The sequence below is a fragment of the Saccopteryx bilineata genome, chromosome 7 (assembly GCF_036850765.1).
Source record: "Saccopteryx bilineata isolate mSacBil1 chromosome 7, mSacBil1_pri_phased_curated, whole genome shotgun sequence".
Lineage (NCBI taxonomy): Eukaryota > Metazoa > Chordata > Mammalia > Chiroptera > Emballonuridae > Saccopteryx > Saccopteryx bilineata.
In genome coordinates this window covers 102,188,975-102,207,496 of record NC_089496.1, presented here as the reverse complement: position 1 = coordinate 102,207,496, position 18,522 = coordinate 102,188,975, and the positions used below count along the sequence as shown (strand labels likewise).

General features: G+C 48.4%; 1 protein-coding gene across 3 annotated transcripts in view; it reads left to right on the top strand.

Moving 5' to 3' along the window:
* Positions 1 to 6,574: 6,574 nt before the first annotated feature.
* GFRA1 (GDNF family receptor alpha 1) overlaps positions 6,575 to 18,522 on the top strand; it is a 188,733-nt gene continuing 176,785 nt past the window's right edge. For 2 of the 3 annotated variants that reach the window (XM_066239119.1, XM_066239117.1), the window contains exons 1-3: positions 6,579 to 7,242; positions 8,000 to 8,293; positions 9,478 to 9,561. In XM_066239119.1, the coding sequence (XP_066095216.1) occupies positions 7,203 to 7,242; positions 8,000 to 8,293; positions 9,478 to 9,561 (418 nt within the window). In that variant the 5' untranslated portion in view covers positions 6,579 to 7,202. Of the gene's footprint in view, positions 7,243 to 7,999; positions 8,294 to 9,477; positions 9,562 to 18,522 lie in introns of all 3 variants that reach the window. The other variant, XM_066239118.1, reaches the window with a different exon arrangement.

Below are 18,522 nucleotides of genomic sequence, written 5' to 3'. Positions count from 1 at the left end.
GAAACAGTCTTTCTGGATCAGGGTTTAGGGCTTATTAGGAGAGTGGTGGAGAGAAAAGGTGTTTTCTTAGCGTAGCCGTTCCCCAGGCTTTCTGGATAAAGAGGGCTGAAACACACGGCTTTTAATCCAGCACCTTTGGCAATCACCGAGAATGCCTCGTAAGTCCCCTGAAGACGGGGTATCTTTTGCTATATATCCAAGCAATAAGACGTGACAGGCACTTTATTTCATCAGGACTGCACACCTTGAATGCATTTTGTGGCATAAGGCCAAAGTACAAATGACTTTAATGCTCACGAAATGCAATTGTCTTTCACGAATGCATTAAAATACTTGCACTGGCTTCTTAGTACTAAGCAATGAGAATTACTTAAAAACTAAGGAGGAATAGAGGTTTCCAAAGATAGGTTCCTAGGGGTCAGGCACCTTGAGAGCCAATAAGAAGCTGCCATTTGCAAATAATGTTCAAAAGACCCATCTTAATATAGTCATCTTGGATGGGGCTCTGAAATCTGAGAGCAGCTGGCTTTTCCTGGATCGCCAAAGGGCAAATGTTTTGAGTACAATGTTGGGAGGCAAGATCTGTGTCAGCACACAGACCCTGACACTAGCCCGGTTTGGGTGATTTTTAACACTCTTAAGTCATATTGGGCTTTTAAATTTTTTCCTTTGAGGATGAAGGCTCCAGGGTGGTTGGAATCTTGTTCTTCTAAGTCCCTTTCTCCCAGAGAGAGGTACATTTCTGGATGATTAGAGAACAACCTCAGGTGGGAATGTTACTCTGCCTTTGGCTTTGTGCCTTAAAATATGACCTAAGGCAAGCTATCACTTCCCAGAAATGAAATATGTCATATGTTACTATTAAAGTGAACCAGAAAAAGAGCATTCTATTACAATAATGGGTTTTGTTTAAAAAAATGTAAATGTCAAATCCCCAAAGGAATAATACGTATTTGATAGTACTATTAGAACAGCAATACCAGTAATTGCATGAGGTACTTATATTTAGTATTGTTCATACAGCAAAGAGATATTATGTAAACCTTTCAGAAGAATTATTTTGTCAGAGGCAAATGAGAAACATCATCACTCATCATTCAGGTAATCAATATGTGTTTATTGGGGTGATTGTGCATTGGCCATTAGTCTAAATGCTGAGGATGCAAAAAGAAGAAAAAGGAGGAGAAGGAGAATAAGATGAAGGAGAAGAGAAGGAGGAGAAGGAGAAGGAGGAGGAGGAGGAGGAGGAGGAAGAGAAGGAAGAGGGGGAGGAGAAGGAGGACAAGGAGGAGAAAGAGGAGGAGGAGGAGGAGGAGGAGAAGAAGATGAATAAGATGAAGGAGAAGAGAAGGAGGAGAAGGAGAAGGAGGAGGAAGAGGAGGAGGAGAAGGACAAGGAGGAGGGAGGAAGGAGGACAAGGAGAGGGAGAGGAGGAAGGAGAGAAGGAAGAGGAGGAGGAGGAAGAGAAGGAAGAGGAGGAGGAGAAGGAGGACAAGAAGGAGGAGAAGAAGAAGGAGGAGGAGGAGGAAGAGGAGGAGGAGGAAGAGAAGGAAGAGGAGGAGGAGAAGGACAAGGAGGAGGAAGAGGAGTAGGAGGAGTAGGAGAAGAAGAAGAAGGAGGAGGAGAGAAGGAAGAGGAGGAGGAGGAGGACAAGGAGGAGGAAGAGGAGTAGGAGGAAGAGGAGGAAGAGGAGGAGGAAGAGAAGGAAGAGGAGGAGAAGGAGGACAAGGAGGAAGAGAAGGAAGAGGAGGAGGAGGAAGAGAAGGAAGAGGAGGAGAAGGAAGACAAGGAGGAGGAGGAGGAGTAAGAGGAGGAGGAGGAGGAGAAGAAGAAGAAGGAGGAGGAGGAGTAAGAGGAGGAGGAGGAGGAGAAGAAGAAGAAGGAGGAGGAGGAGGAGGAGGAGGAGGAGGAGGAGGAGACGACATTCCTTGCCTTCAAGGAACTCACATTCCAGCTGAAGAGACAGATATTGCAAATAGTTACAATGCAGTGGGACAACAGCTCTAATGAAGATTCTAATGGGCTCATAAGAGTCTAATACAGAATACTGTTCTTTCTGATTGAAGGAATCTTTGCTATCCTTGATGGCTCATTAGCACTCAGCTGGTTCTTCAAAAATCAGGATGAAGTGCCTATCAGGTAGCTGGAACAGCATGAGCAAAGAAGTAGCAGCAAGAAAAAAACAAACCACACTTTTAGGTAGTAGTGAGTGGTTTTGTATAGCCATAGAGGTAAGCTTGTCAACCTGTCTAATGACAAATACTTTGATGAACTAGTTTGAATTAAAGAAACTTAAATGACTTTTGAGCAGTATAATTGTATAAAATGAATGCATTTTACATTACAGTCTATAGGGCTAAGGCTATGAGAGGAGGAGACAAAATATTATGGGGAATAAAACTGTCATTCTTACCATGATTCATCTGTTAACTTATGAAAATACACTTACATCACGAAGTGCAAGAAAATTGCTCACTTCATATGCTTATGGTACATTGAACCTAATTCTGTAGCATTAAAACCAATTTCCTACTGAGAAAACATCACAGAAGGTGGCACAGATTTTTATAATTATTAATAATATTTGATATTTTGACATCACTTCTTATCCTGAGATCAATCCCGTCCACATGGGAACAGATAAGCTCCAAGGAAACAGATAATATTAATACACTAAGTCACTGCATTTCTATTTTCCATATTTCAAGGGCTTTCATCCATGTTTCCTCCACCTTTAGGAGATGGTGGCTATATCACCTGACCTGTGGTGGTGAAGTGAATAAAGCGACAATCTGGAATGCTGAAGTCACCAATTGGAAACCCTGGGCTTGCCTGATCAAGGCACATGTGAAAGTTGATGTTTCCTGCTCCTCCCCCCTCTTTTCTCCCTCTCTCCCCATTCTAAAATGAATAAATAGCCTGACCAGGTGGTGGCACAGTGGGTAGAGCGTTGAACTGGGACGCCGAGGACCCAGGTTCAAGACCTCAAGGTCACCAGCTTGAGTGCAGGCTCATCTGGTTTGAGCAAAAGCTCACCAGCTTCAACCCAAGGTCGCTGGCTTGAGCAAGGGGTTACTTGGTCTACTGAAGGCCCATGGTCAAGGCACATATGAGAAAGCAATCAATGAACAACTAAGGTGTTGCAACGAAAAACTAATGATTGATGCTTCTCATCTCTCTCTGTTCCTGTCTGTCTGTCCCTATCTATCCCTCTCTCTGACTCTCTCTCTCTCTGTCTCTGTAATAAAAAAACAAGCATTCTAAAATGAATAAATAAAATCTTAGAAAAAAAAGAAGATTGTGGATATAAAGAAGGTTTTTGTTTTCTGTTTGTTTGTTTTAGGGTAGAGTACTGGCCACATTTTTTTTTCTTTGTACACAGTTCTCCTCAGGAGATAGAAACTTCTGTGATGATAGAGATGTTTTATCTGCTCACAAAAATGAGGGGATCAGGGAATGTGCAGATACTCCAGTACTTTCAGCCTTTTGTGTATAGTGCGTTTTCACCAATGAAATAAAAGTTGGTTTTGCATCTCATTTGCATAATCAAACAACTTTCTTTGACCTGTCATTTGTTTTTCTGATGTTCTTGTTTAATACAAAAATCAAATGCTTCTTTTTTATCGTTTCATATTCATTTTGAAATATCCCCTAATTTTGGTGAGCAGTATAATTGTGCTATTCAATATGGTAGCCACTATCCACAGGTAGCTCTTGAGGGTTTGAAATGTAATGAGTGCTACTGAGGGGCTGCATTTTTCTTTTCCTCAGTTTGAATTAGCTTTCACTGACATAGTCACAGGCTAGTGACTATTGTATTGGCCAACACTATTACAGTTGTTGGTGACTTATTTAAAATCTAAAGCTCTGATTTCATCATCTGTAAGAACTTAATGAGGATCAATGTGTGTGAATGGTTCTGAAATATTCTTGAATCTGTAAATATTTTAAAAGTCTCGTATTTTACATTTGGAGAACTTTTATTCCACTCTTCTCCCATCCTGTTAAATTTTGATTTAAAAGATGCTTGTGGAATATTATGGTAATATATGTAGAGTCACTTCTAAACAAAGAACACTTAAAAAGGATGTGAGTGATGTCCTTAAATGAAATCTTATTTCATTAAATCATGCCCTCAGCAATGACAGGCACTAGTCTACCCATTGAAAATTGAGTTTTCCAAAGGGAGGTATTCACCTCTGTTTATAAAATGGAATGACAAAGAGGGTTTTATGTTTTGGGTGTCCATGAAGAAATACAGTTTTCAGATAAAACCCTAATTGGTCACTTCTTTTACTAAAACCACTTTCCTAAGATTTCTCTGGTTTGTATCTGAAAATTTGAGAATAACTTATTTTAAGGTGAAGATACTGATTGAAAGATTTAATTATATGATATTTCCGCGTAGTCCACTCTGTAACTTAGACTGTTACCACTGCAAGAGAAAAGAGAACTTAAGTAGCCCTTGGTTGGAACCATCTGTCCAGAAAATGTGGCATATGTTTGCTTTGTTTACTCAACAACCAAGTGTAAGCTGATACACTGAAGGGAAAATCCATGTATGGTACAACTGTGTGTGTGCGTGCATGTGTGTGCGTGTGTTGGGGGGGGGTGCTTGATGAGGGAATCAATCTCCTCATTCCTGCCCCTGAGGAAGTGCACAAGAGCCTGGATCCTCAGGACGTCCCCTGGGGTCTGGGGCACGCACCGAGGCACAGACACGTTGCGAACAATGCACTGCACGCATTGGAGCCGCGCTGCAGCTGAGGGTCGCGCCTGGCTGATGTGTAGTTGAATCGAGAGCTACCCACCCCATCTCTTTCCTCCTCTTCTTCTCCCCGCCTTTACACCCTGGCCTCGAACTTCAGCCAAAGCCCATGCCCTTTTCAATTAACCCCCCCTCGATCAAAATGAGCTTTTCTTTTCTCTCCTCTGCGGTCCATTGTCTGGTGTGATGGGTTTGCAGATTTGACAGCTGGGCTCACCCGGACTTGATTCAAACTCGATTTCCCAGTGATACGAACTTGCACATCGGCAAGGATCCCGAATACACGCCCGGAGCGGCACGCCCGCCATCCGCCACTGTAGGCGGTTCCCCACAGCCCTATATAGACCCGATGAAGACATCCGTGTCCTGGGCGCCCACGGGCGTGCCGGGAGTGGAGCATGCGTTCCCGGCGAAGTAGGGGGCGCTCGGCAGCTCGGCTAAGACCGAGTGGTTCCAGGGATAGGGGTGAAGGATTGTGTATACGTTGGGCTTTTATATTTACTATTTTAAAATTTACTCTTGAAACAGCCAAAATGGAGGTCCGCTTATAGCTTTCCTAAAGCCAGGTCTGACGCGGTTTATGCACTGGGTTCCGCTCTTGTCTCCTGTTCACGCTCGAGGACAGCGTCAGAGACTGTGTGTTCCTGCGTGAGTGTGAGTGTGTGAGCGCTGGCGTGGCCAAGCATCCGCGATCCCGGCTCGGAGGGCCTGGCTCTGAGTGTCTTTAACACGCTAAGTCTTGAGTCACGGCCATGAGTGACGTGGGGAAAAACTTTGTGTTCGGAAGAAGGGTCTGGTTTGATGCACCAGGGCGCAAGAGTCCTCATGCACGGTGTCCTTTTGTGTCAGAGAGAGAGAGAGAGAGAGAGAGAGAGAGAGAGAGAGAGAGACTGGCAGAGCTCGCGGCCGGCTGCATAGCGCCGCGCGCCCCGCGAGCGCCAGCTGGGTCCCTCCCCCAGTCCCACCGCAGGCGAGTGTGTTCAGCTGAGGCGTCCCTGCGGGAGACTATCGGAGGGGGCTGACAATGCGTTGCAGTCCGGAGGTAGCAGGAGCAAGCCGAGGGTACCCTGGCCAAGAAATTTGGCCTCCGAACCCGCTATCCTTCCTGTACGCAGCAACCAGTAACCACTCATATCCCTAACGGGCATCTGAATCCTAGGGGGCTCTGCTCGGAAACCGTCCTGACCCAACTAGATCCTATAGACTCTGTAAGATTATAGCATCTTTCTCCTTAGCGCGGAGAAGTGAGCCCGGAAAGGGAAGGAGAGGGCGGGGACACCCCCTAAAATAAATAAATAAATAAATAAACAAACTGGTTCCTCGCTGCAGCTGGACACGGTCGGTTGAGTCCAGGTTGGTGGCATTTGGAGAGAGTTTTCTCATTCTGTCTCTTTGGGAATCTATCGCCACTCCCCCATATTCCTCTTGCAAGCGCCCTCCAACTTCGGGCCCCGGGGGCGCGCGCTGGGCTGCACCTGCTCTGGCGCTCCGGGGCTGCGGGCTGGCGCGCTCGCCTAGCTTAATGGCACTGGTGCGACCGAGTCTAGGGCTCTGGGCTAGAGTGTGCGCGGCACGGACGCCGTGGAGGGAGCCGAGGACGCGCCGCGGGTAGGGGCGCACCAGCCGGGTTTCAGCTCAAACCCGGACGTAGCTTCCCCTCCACCTTAGAAAGAAGGCGAGCCGGGGAGGAGGGGATACGGCGATGGGGGGCAGCGATTGGTGGTTTGGGTGGGGAGGGCTGGCGCGAGGAGGGGCGGCGAACTTCCCCGGAGAAGGGGCTCTTCCCGCGCCAGGGCTGGAGAGAGAGCCGCTGCCGCCGAGTGCTTGGACTCCGGGCAGCAGCTGTCTCCGCTCGCGGCACTCGGAAAGTAACGTTACTTATTTATTTGTTTGTTTGTTTGTTTGCGTCCAGCCTCTCTGGTTGGACCCGGCAGACACCCCCTTGGACTTTGGGAGCCTGCGTCCGACCTCTCCAGCCCCCCTCTGTGGGTGCGGGCGGCTGCCCGGGAATACACGCACACGCGCCTCCCCGCGCCCCCTCCCGGCGCCCGGACGCGGGCAGGGGTGGGCCCTCGCCGGGGCTCTGGAGAGTCCCCCGAGGCGGGAGCAGCGGAGGGCAGAGGGGCGGGGGGCAGACTCGAGCGCTCTCGGCTCTCATTTCAAAGAGCGCTCTCCCTTTCAGGTTGGGTCGGACCTGAACCCCTAAAAGCGGATCCACCGCCCGCCTTCACCAGCCGCCCGCTCGGAGCGGAGTCGCCCGCGGCTGTGGCGGCAGACGGACCCGGGAGTTTGCTCTTGCGCTGGATGGAGCTGAACTTTGGGCGACCAGAGCAGCGCGCCGGCCCGGGGACCGCTGCACGCTGAGCTCCCTCGGCGAGACCCAGCGACGGCTCGGGGTTTTTTTGGGGGTGGGGACCAGCTGCGTGCCGGCACCATGTTCCTGGCGACTCTGTACTTCGTGCTGCCGCTTCTCGGTAAGTCGAGGCTGCGGCTGGACTTCTTACCCGCTGAGCCTTTCCGAGGAGTCCTCGCGGTGTGGGGGGCGCTGGGTGTGGGAGGGCGAAGTTTCATTTTGGGGAAGGCGATCATGAATTCCCAGCGCCTCAGGCTGGGGAGGCGGTGTCCACGCGCAGTTGCCCGCGGCTTTCCGTGCTGGGTTTTTATTTTCTGTGGCTTTTAATGACCTAACCCAGCAGGAATAAAGGGGTGCGAGCCCTCCGGCTCCGACCCGGGTGCCTCGTGGATGTGCGGCAGGCAGGTGGGGTGTGGGCGAGCCTTGGGCCAAGAGACAAACTTCGAAGGGAAAACTTTTTTCCCAGAGTAACATCCTAGTGTTCCCCACCCGGCGGGCCACGGACCAGGGTTCGCCTGCCGTGCGCCCAGCGCCCAGCCGGCCGCCGCTGTCCTTTTCTGGAAATCCCTGGGTTTCACGCGGCCTGCGCCAAGCCCGCAGCTGGAGCCGGGGGTCCGGCAGGTCTGCCCGGGGCTGAGGGGCTGGCACGCACAGTGGGTAGCAGTGGTTCTCTGGGAACCCCGAAAAGTCCGCAAAGCCCCAGGGGCTTGGGAAAGTGGGGTAAGGGGAGACCCAGGCAGCAGGAGGTCCCAGGGCGGGAAAATGGACTCCTGGGTGTAGTGGGGGCGTCAGGGTCCCCGCGCAGGCACGCGCCCTCCCGCGGGGTGGCACATCGGCCGGTGCCCAAGCGCACTGACACTGCCTCCCTCCGCCCGCAGACGTGCTCCTCTCGGCGGAGGTGAGCGGCGGGGACCGCCTGGACTGCGTGAAAGCCAGCGATCAGTGCCTGAAGGAGCAGAGCTGCAGCACCAAGTACCGCACGCTGAGGCAGTGCGTGGCGGGCAAGGAGACCAACTTCAGCCTGACGTCCGGCCTGGAGGCCAAGGACGAGTGCCGCAGCGCCATGGAGGCCCTCAAACAGAAGTCGCTCTACAACTGCCGCTGCAAGCGGGGTATGAAGAAGGAGAAAAACTGCCTTCGCATCTACTGGAGCATGTACCAGAGCCTGCAGGGTACGCGCCTACCGTCGGGCCCCTCTGTCCCCCCGCCCCCGGTCTGGCTGACCTCATCATCCACTCACTTCTTCCCAGCTGCAGAATGAGGACCTTTCATTGGCCCCCAGGGACAGCAGCAGCTGGTGTTTGCTGCCTCCCCAGCAGCACTGTTGGGGCCTGGTTGTTGGAAAACTCATCAAGGGGTGAAGGGGACACCCCAGGACCCCGCTGCCCTCTCTGAAACCCGGTCAGAGCAGGAGTAGGAATGTTAAAGGCCACCCGAGGGACTGCAACTTCTCTGTAAGGAGAGCTGTCTCCACAGAACAATAATACAAAGACTTGCACTGCATCTTGCCTGGACTTTCCCCCTATATTCTGTCCTTCTGTCTTTTCTGACATCAGATAAAAAATCACACTGTAAAGGTCCAGTAGAATCTAGTCTATCTTGACTCCCCTCAAAGCCGAACAAAGGCTGATGTGGGGAAAACCTTTTGTCAGCTTAGCTTAGTGAGCCTCGAACCAGCTGCTGCTGCTCACCCTTGGTTAACACAGAGGAGGCTCAGAGAGGGACAAGTCCATGTTTCACAGCCATCCATTCCCACGGCAGTTTCTCGGTCCTTGTGAAACAGATGTGGCTAGTGCTTGTAAATCTAACACAAACATCCAGTGTATCCATTCTCCACTGATCCTCACACCCAAATTCTTTAATAAACAGAACTGACCTATCAGCTGCCACTTTCTCCAGAACCTACTAATGAAAACCTGTTTCCAAGACCGACTGTGTAATCACCAGGGTACCTGCTCTCTGACCATATGCCAAGTTTCCGGAGCAAAGGAACGGGGGCCTCTTTTGAGTCACCTTTCTTCCATTGGTTCCTGGAGGCAAGCTGGGCATGTGATATCACTGGCTTCTTCCTCTCTGCTTTCATTCCTTTGCAAAAGTGGGAGAGTGTTCTGGCAAGATCAGGCTGGGTTGCTCTTCCCTGGTTTCATGGCACTCTGGGGAGAACCAGGACAACAAAGGCAGAGGGAATGAAAAAAACAACTCTATGTAGCCAAATAGAGGCATTTGAAAGCTTTGAAAGTTTCCGCATCTTTTTGTTACACAATTATAACATAATTAGGATTCAGATTCAGTAACAAAAACGTCCTGAAATATGTCTGTGTTCCAGATCTGAGCCCAGTTTTTCTGTTGTGTTTAGGAAATGATCTGCTTGAAGATTCCCCATACGAACCAGTCAACAGCAGACTGTCTGATATATTCCGGGTGGTCCCCTTCATACCAGGTAAGCAGATTTATACTTCCACTCTGGGACCCTTGCCTGCTTGAAATCCATTGGCTTGTATTCTCTTTGGCTCTCAAATAGCGTATAAGTAGGTAGTTGAATGGTGCAGTGTTTCTGGGAAATTAGAAATAGGATGATGATAATGAAGAGGCAGAACGCCTAGAGATGATTGTATGACTTGAAAGTAATTCTAAATGAAGTAATGTGGTGTGGTGGTTTGGAAGAGGTTGGAGGGAGGTGACTTGGTTGAATTTTTTTTTCCACATTAAAATATGATTGGCCAGCACTTGCAAAGGGAGTGCCGGTTCTGTCTGTAGGTGGCAATCGTATTCCCTTCTTGCTACATACCATACACAGTGCCTTCCTGAAATGGGATCTGTTTTAGTGATGCTACTTTATGAGATGTCTGAAGATGATCTGAGATTGTTGAAGAATTGCGGGCTTATTTGTCCGCCTTTGATTCAAAAGATTCAGCTCTACCATTTGTTAACTGTTCTTTTGTTTCCAATTTTTCCTGAGCAAAAGGGTGTGCATACATAATGCAATGTATTACTGCCCTGGTGGCCGTTTAAAAAGTACTCTCGCTTCCCATGGTTTGTTTTGTCTCTCCTTGCAATTCAGCGTTTGGTTTGGAAGTGAACTTAGCTTTAGAATTGTTTGTCATAACATCTGCGTTCAGACAGCCCCATAAGTAATGAGCAAGGCAGTAATCTCTCTTAATGATGTACAGATTCCTGACGGATGTTGTCTGTATTTGTTTACCGTGAAGACATTTTCTCAAGTGTGTATAGCCATCACAAATGATATGTTTCTCAGTGGTTCTACGTGTTGGTTAATGGATTTGATTCTATGAGATGATGGTTTGTTATTGGTGAATGTTCTGGTGTTCTGAATGTTTTATGTTTTCCTGCAGAAAGCCATAGAACCAAAGAAGCGTGTAAATACTAGCTTATGCATGGGTGTATGTTAGATACATTTATGCGTTCACAAACATCCATTGAGCACCTACCACATCCTAGTCATAGCCATTGGGGTTTTGGCACTGAGCCACACAGATGTCCCTGCCCTCATGAATCTTAGAGGCAGCCAGCAACTGACCTTAATCAAGCCCTCATTATACTACGCCAGACACTATGTTAAGGGCTTCACATCATTAACTTAAGTAATCATCATCGAGTGCTCCTTAGCTGTTCTTATGTCCATTTTAGAGATGAGGCGGTTGAGGCAGTGTGAAGTTAGGAAACCAGTCCAAGGACCACAAAGCTCTTAAATGGTGGACCAGAATTTACCTTTTATTTTATTATTTTACTTTTTAATTTTATTTTTTCTTCTTTAATTTTTTTATTAAACTTTTTGGGGTGACACTGGTTAGTAAACTTAAACAGGTTTCAGGTGCACAGTTCTATGACACATCATCTGTGTATCGCATTGAGTGTTCAGCACCCCAAGTTAAGTCTTCCCTCCGTCACCATCTACCCCCTCCCCTCTCCCGCCTCCCCCATTCCCTTTTCCTCCTGCAGTCCCCCCACTGTTGTCTGTATCTATAAGGTTTTTTTCTTTCCTTAATCCTCACCGTCGTTTCACTTACATGTGGAATCTGATGAACAAAATAAAAACTAACAAACAAAATAGGGACAGACTCACAGACAGAGAGAACAGACTGACAGCCGCTGCCCGGGAAGACGGGGGTTGGGGGACTGGGTGAAAAGGGAACCAGAATTGAAACCCGCATTTGTTTGGTTCCAGGACTGGGTGACATCTGTCTCCGGCTGCTCAGAGTGTGGGCCCGAGATGGCAGCACAGTCATCTGGGAGGTGGTTAGTAGGGTGGCGTCTCAGGCTCTCGGCCAGACCTACTGAGCCTGAATTTGCACTTCAAGAAGGTCTCTGGGCTGGGTGCTTCAGAAGCTCATGAAACTTGAGAAACACGCTTCTACATTATTCTTTCTTTTGGTTCAGAGGAAAATGTGTGTGTGTGTGTGTGTGTGTGTGTGTGTGTTGGGTTTAAGATATGACGGGACAAGTTTAGTATCAGGCATTCATCTGATTATCGGGAAGAATGCTGAGAATTTCCACTCCAAATCCCTACTAATGCTGTTTGTCCCCCTTGGCCCAGACAGGACAAGTATATGTTACCGTCTGCTCTCACAGGAGCAGGTCTGTGAGCAAGGATGGGGCGTGGCAGATGTGGGACCAGAATTGAACTTGGCCTTCCTACTGCTTTTGAAGGGCAGAGCCTTTTGCCTGCTGCCTGCCCTGTGGCTGTGTTACTCCGCAGTCTTTGTCCTCATGCCTGGAAGGACCTTCCCATGGACAACCGGAAGAAGTTGGCAAGGAAAAAGGGCCATTTGGGTTATAATTTCAGAACCGCTATGGGACTTTTAACAGACTTATTTTCCCTTTCTGGATCTCCCTTCTCTTGATATAATGAGGCCACTGGAGTGAATAATCTCCAGTCCTAACAGTGCATGATTCTGGGGGAAGATCAAGGTCACCTCCAGAATGCCTCCACTGTGCTCTTGCACTGAATTTTCAATCTTTGCCTTTGTCCTACCCTCCAAGTGGGCCGGGTCCTTCTCAAATACCACTGGTTTATCTGAACGTCTTTGATGCGTACTTGGGAATTCTTCTCTCCAGACCAAGTCTCAGTCACTCATTTTGGGGATCCCTCCCTCAGTAGGTATCTCTTCAGAGCAAATGTGATCCTGAATTTGTGAGCCTTGTCCTGTTAGAACCCGGAAGTCACGATGGTTTCATCAGAGCCGGGAAGGCCTTGTCTAGAGCTGGCTACATTTTATATCTCGAGGGCATTTAATTTAGGCTCCAGCACTAATGAGCTTTGACTTCTGATACGTACTCTGTGCCTTAAGTGGGTGTAGGGAAGCCAAATGGAGCCCTGAGAGGTTTTAAGGCATTGAATAATGCATACTATCCAGTTTGGCATTTGTAAGATGGGGAAGGACAGAGGCGCAGGATGATAAATGTTGCTTCTCATGGTTTGAATCCGAGTTTCTAGAACATCTTTTCTGTCCTGAAAAATCTCTCTGAAGAAACCAGGACAACAGGGGCCTCTGCCTTGTACAGATATGGCAGCAGTTTCCATATTTGGCTTTCTCGGCCCAATGTGAAGAGAATGTTTATCCACAGACATTAAGTGTGAGCTGAATCCTTTCACCGAACAGGACATGTTTGACGTTCTTCAGTTTCCATTTTCTTTTGACTCCTCAAAACCCCACAGCCATCTTTCCCAGTGTTTACTGGCTCGCCAGTTGAAAGGCCATCGTGAGGTCAAAGTGAGGTCGGATCTACAGATTGTCCACTCTCCCGCAGCCCGAGCTGCAGCCGGGAAACGAAGGAGTCAGCTCGGGTGGGAACTGCCATAAGGGGTCGGGGAGGCTGGCCGGTCTGGCGGAAACGCGATGGTAGATGCGTTTGACCTCTCAGGCACTTGGACGGGCTCCAGGAGGTGCCTCGGCTTTGGGGTGATGCCAGTGTGGCTTTTAGGGGTGTCACACATGAAGAACCAGGCAGTCATCAGGAGTGCACAAAGGATGACGTGAGCCAGTGCAAGAGGATGAGGGAGGAGAGGAGAGATCACGAGAAAGTGCGTTGAGGGCCACGAGGGGGTGCTCGGAGACACAGAGCACGGAGCCGCCAGGTGGTGTTTTCACACCTGTGTCTCTGGCAGCCACCGCTCTCCGCCCTTGAACCTCCATTCTGCCTCGTCTTTTCTTCTTCTTCACAAAAGTTCAACAAAGCAGCAAGAAGGAAATGGTGTTTTGAAAGGAAGATGAATTTGTTGGCAGTGGTTTTGGACTCTGGGGGCGGAGAACAAAGCAGAGAGAGACTTTGAGAGTAGAGTGGGTGCCAAGACAAGCCCGAGGACGGAGGATCAGAGGGAGGGTGTGAGCACCCCGATGGCAGCAGGAGAGAAAGAGGCCCCGGCCGAGGTCTGCATGTATTGATCGGGAGGTTGGATTTTGTAGAGAAGAGTCAAGAGATGCCAGACCTTCTTAGCATATAATCGAAGATGCTGGGGTGGCAAACAAGGACCAAGTGGATAGACGATGGGGAAAAAGTGAGGTTAGGATTTGAACAGCTGAGATCTGATTTGGTGGAAGACAGGTTTCAGCTCGCTGACCCTGTGATTATTTCCTTCCAAGTCCCCAGAGGGGCTTAGACCTTCCCAGGACGCCTGCACATCTTGAGATTAGTTCTCAAGTAATGGTTGCTCCAGGATGAGATGTCTCTAAACTCCCTTTTGAGTCCAGCTCCTTTTGTTTTGTTTTTTTTTTGTCCCTGAATGATGCTATGAATAATTAGCCATACTTAGCATTTCTATTATTATGTACCATCCTATTTATGTCACCGCTAGAAAACTTTTCTTAAAATTTTAACATACTGAAGAAGAGCCTTATGTGGCCATCTAATGTCTTTCACGTTGAGGGAGAAAGGTTTGTAAATACCCACTGCTATGGGTGGGTGTTGAGTGGTCCTTTCCGCTCCGCTCTCTAAAAGAGCTAATTGTGTTGTCCCAATATTTGAGAACCCTCATTTTGTTTTTTGTTTTCTATCTAGCATACGTAGACTCTCTAGCAGGCCAGCTTGTACCTCTCTGCACATGGCTTTGCCTCCCTAGGGGAAGTCTCTGTTAGTTCTTCAAGATCAAGATCGAATTTCACCTCTAAGGGCCATGCTACAATTCTCCCTGACAGGTACTCCCACTCAGGACTCTCGCAGGCTGCATTTCGCTCTTGCCTTTATGATAGTTGTTAATCACAGCATATGGAGAGCACTTATTTATGTCTCTGTCTTTCCCACTAGAAAGCCCAGGACTTGCATATTATATCTGGTGTCTTCTCAGCTTGGAGCATCCTTCCTGTCCCCTAGCAGGCATCCCATTAACCATGGGTGGCTGAACATCAGGAGGAAGGGCCTTAGAGATTTAGTGTGACTCTCTGTTTTTTTACAGAAGTGAAGCTCAGAGAGGGGAAGCAGTTTGGCGAGGACCACACTGCTTGAGGGTAGCCTCCAAGAATTTTGCCAGAACGTGCTGTCGCCATAGAGGAGGCTAGTGGTGGCTTCTTTCTGTTCTGCATACTCTCTGGACAAACTTGATCCATTCTGAGGATCTCGTTACTACTTACACCCATGACTTAGTCTTGCCTCCTATTCCAGCCTCTCTATAAACTAGTATTTCCAGCTCAGTCTTGGGTGACTTCATCTGGAGGTATCTCGGTTACTCCAAACTCAGCACATCCACAGTGGATTTCATCACTTTGCCCCTTTTCTCCTTACACCCTTGTCTCCTCCAGTCTCTTGTCTTACATAATGGCATTATCTATCTGCCTATGTTGTAAGCTTTGGGGCCATCTCCATTCCCTCCGTCCTCACGCCTTCAGACTCATTGCTAAGTCGCACTGAAATTAGCTGCTGTCTTTTGAATTGCTGTCCTCTCTCCATTCCCTCCTTATTTATTTATTTATTTATTTAAGTGAAAGGACGGGAGATAGACAGACTTCCGCATGCTCCCCAACCAGTATCCACTTGGGACCGATGCTCTGCCCATCTGGGGCCATGCTTGCAACCAAGCTATATTTAGCACCTGAAGTGGAGGCTCCCTAGAGGCATTCTCAGGGGCTAGTGCCAGTGTGCTCGAATCAATAGAACCATGGCTATGGGAGGGGAAGAGAGAGAGAGGGAAAGGGAGGGGGAGGGCAGTAAAGAAACAGATGATTGCTTCTGTGTTCCTTGACTGAGAACTGACCCCAGGACTTCTACATGCAGGGTTGATATTCTGCCGCTGAGCCACCAGCCAGGGCCTCTCCATTCCCTTCTTATTTCTCACTTGAACTTTGCACTGGCCTTCTTACTGCCGACTTTCTCCCTATCCCACCTGGCCTCCTCACTGCCAGGTCTTACCTTAGCACCTTGGTGACTTAGCTTCTGTTTTCCTCATTAGATTCCTCTAGTAATTGACCTTCTGTCTCAACCCAGCCACCCTGTGTCCAAACAAGCTGGGTTGGTGAGCTGCTCTCCCAGCTTCGTGCCTCTAGGTCTTGGTACATGCTGATGCCGGAGGAAGAACACGTGCTCTGGAGTTCCATCATCCTGGGCGCATCTTAGCTCTGCAGCTTGTTTTGTTTGAGCAGGTCATTTGCACTTACTGTGCCGCAGGCTCCTTGGATGTAAAATGTGACGTGGTAATGTCTACCTTACAGGTTCCTGTGAATGAAAGATGCAATATTTTAAATGCCTGGCGTAATGCCTAAAATGTATTTGGTCCTTGATAAGTCTCAGTCATTTGTAATTCTCTGCCCCGGGCCAGGTTAGCTGACTTGCTCCTGATTCCAAGACTGGGACTGTCTCAGCAAATCTGATTCCCTGACCTTGGAACAATGATTCTATGTCCTGAAAAGGATAGCCCTCCCGAGCTCTTAGACGAGAGGCTGCTTATCAACTACCTGGGACGAGAAAGGAAAACTGTATCCTCTCCCTAACAGACTGTGCAAGAAAGTCCTGTTTCTCTCTCTCTCTCTCTCTCTCTTTTTTTTTTTTTGTATTTTTCTGAAGTTGGAAATGGGGAGGCAGTCAGACAGACTCCCGCATGCACCCGACCGGGATCCACCCGGCATGCCCACCAGGGGGCGATGCTCTGCCTCTCCGGGACATCGCTCTATTGCAACCAGAGCCATTCTAGAGCCTGGGGCAGAGGCCATGGAGCCATCCCCAGCGCCCGGGCCATCTTTGCTCCAATGGAGCCTCGGCTGCAGGAGGGGAAGAGAGACAGAGAGGAAGGAGAGGGGGAAGGGTGGAGAAGCAGATGGGCGCTTCTCCTGTGTGCCCTGGCTGGGAATCGAACCCGGGACTCCTGCAGGCCAGGCCGACACTCTACCACTGAGCCAACCAGCCAGGGCCGGAAAGTCCTGTCTCTTCACAACCGAGTTTGAGTCTTTACTCCCTTTGGCGAAAGGCCTTCCTTATTCTTGCTCCATATCCCTCAGTTCCTCCGGGGCCCTCTCCTTATGCTCTTTGGTCAGAGGTGAGTTTGCTACAGCTGCTGAGGTGGGAGCTCTTCCTGTGCTTAAGGATTCTTGTGATCAGCCTTTCCATTCTCAGCTTGACTGACTCCATTCTTCTAAGCTCTCCCCATAAATCTCTCCAGTGCCCCTCGTAGCAGGAAGAATTACTGCTCCCTGAGAGGGCGTGCTGTAGAGCGGGGAGATGCCTCCTTCCTGGCAGCTGTGCTAAGTACACCGACATCTCCCTTCCACAGGGCACTACTTTCGGCTCTTTCTCTCTCCCACTCCAGCCCCTCAGCAATCCATTTTTATTGTAGAACCATAGACATTACAAACATGTCAAAAAGGAAACCGAATTTAAATCACCCACCCTGCCAACTCCCAAAGATAATGTAAACATACTGGTATGAGCCTTTTGTATTTTTTCATGTGTGTGTGTGTGTGTGTATATATATATATATATGTGTGTGTGTATATATATATGTATATGAATGTGTATACATATGTGTGTATTTTATACAACACTGGAGTCATAGTCTACACATACTTTATTACCTACCTCAGCGATTTCCAATGGTTTTAGGCGACCCCTGTGTTTTGGTCATTTGACCCCCGCTGGGGTCGCGACCCACAGGTTGAGAACCGCTGACTTACCTGTTAACCAGAGGCATCTGTGCCTTCTTGTGACACTGACCACTTCCAAAGGCCAATTTTATCATGATGATTAACTGTCAACCTCAAGAAGTTTCATGGAGAGAGCAGCAGGTCATCCCAGTATCTAGGTTCTCGTGGCGAAGGCCTCATGAAGGCTGAGAAGGTCGAGGTCGCCAAATAGTTTGTGTAGAGTGACTGTAGGTCCCAATTCCAGAAGACGGGAGATAAAACATCAGCGAGTGACAAGGAGTTGTATGAACTAAAGATTGTTACAAGGTGCAAGATTATTTATAGCCAATGTCTGTCCTCATTTCTCCTCCTTAGTCCTCTGAAGTATTTCTTCTTGCCGTGTATTAATTTTCTGCTGTCGAAGCTGATTCTTTCCAAAGGATATCCCCCTTTTATTCCCCCCCTCTGGGATATAGGACTGAATTCTCAAGAGAGAGTCATGCATCAGGATTGTTTGGTCCAAAGAGCACTGGTCCGGGAGTCAACTTTCAGCTTTACCCCTAACGAGCCCGCTGACCTTGGGCAAGTGCCTACCTTTCCTGAGAGCATCCTTTTATAAAAAGGGCAGTGGACGGGAATTGTCTCTAATATGTTTTCCTCCCTCCTCTAAGGGCCTGCTTGTTGAGTCTTGTATTATTCCGGACTCACTATTTTTCTTCTAGCACTTTCTTCATACGCAAGAAACTTGTGATCTTGGCATATATGGTTTTCATGTTAATAACATTTATAAAGGAGGCTTTGTTAAATGTATACCTTACTGGGAACCAGAATTTCTTTATGGCATCTCATTTGAATACATGGAAGAAGATAACAAAATCAGGAAAAAGAACATAGGCACAAAGGGAAAACGAGAGTAGGGGAGAGAAAATGAAGGCAGGAACGAGTTGAGTCGACAACATGCACGTCCTGTGATTTCAGTTAGACAAATGAAATGTTCAGAAGTGCTGTGTTTACAGAGGGATAAAAGGAACCGCTGGACTGTAGATGCAGTAGGACTTTCGGAGGTCGTTCTAGTCCAATGCCCTTATTTTACTGATAAGAAAACAAGAGAGTTCCATAAATTTCTAGGACAGTGGAACATAAATTGTCTAGGACAGTAATGACAAGTGAAATTTGGCGTGTGTCTGTTTTTAAATCGATATCCGAAACTCTCCATGTCTTGGCATCACCCCACCTCTTTTAAATTGTCCTGTTGCCTGTTCAGGTTTGTGTCCCACCTCCCCACCCCCAGAAAGCCACACGCTGTTTTTACACAGTGAGGGTGAGAACCACAGCCA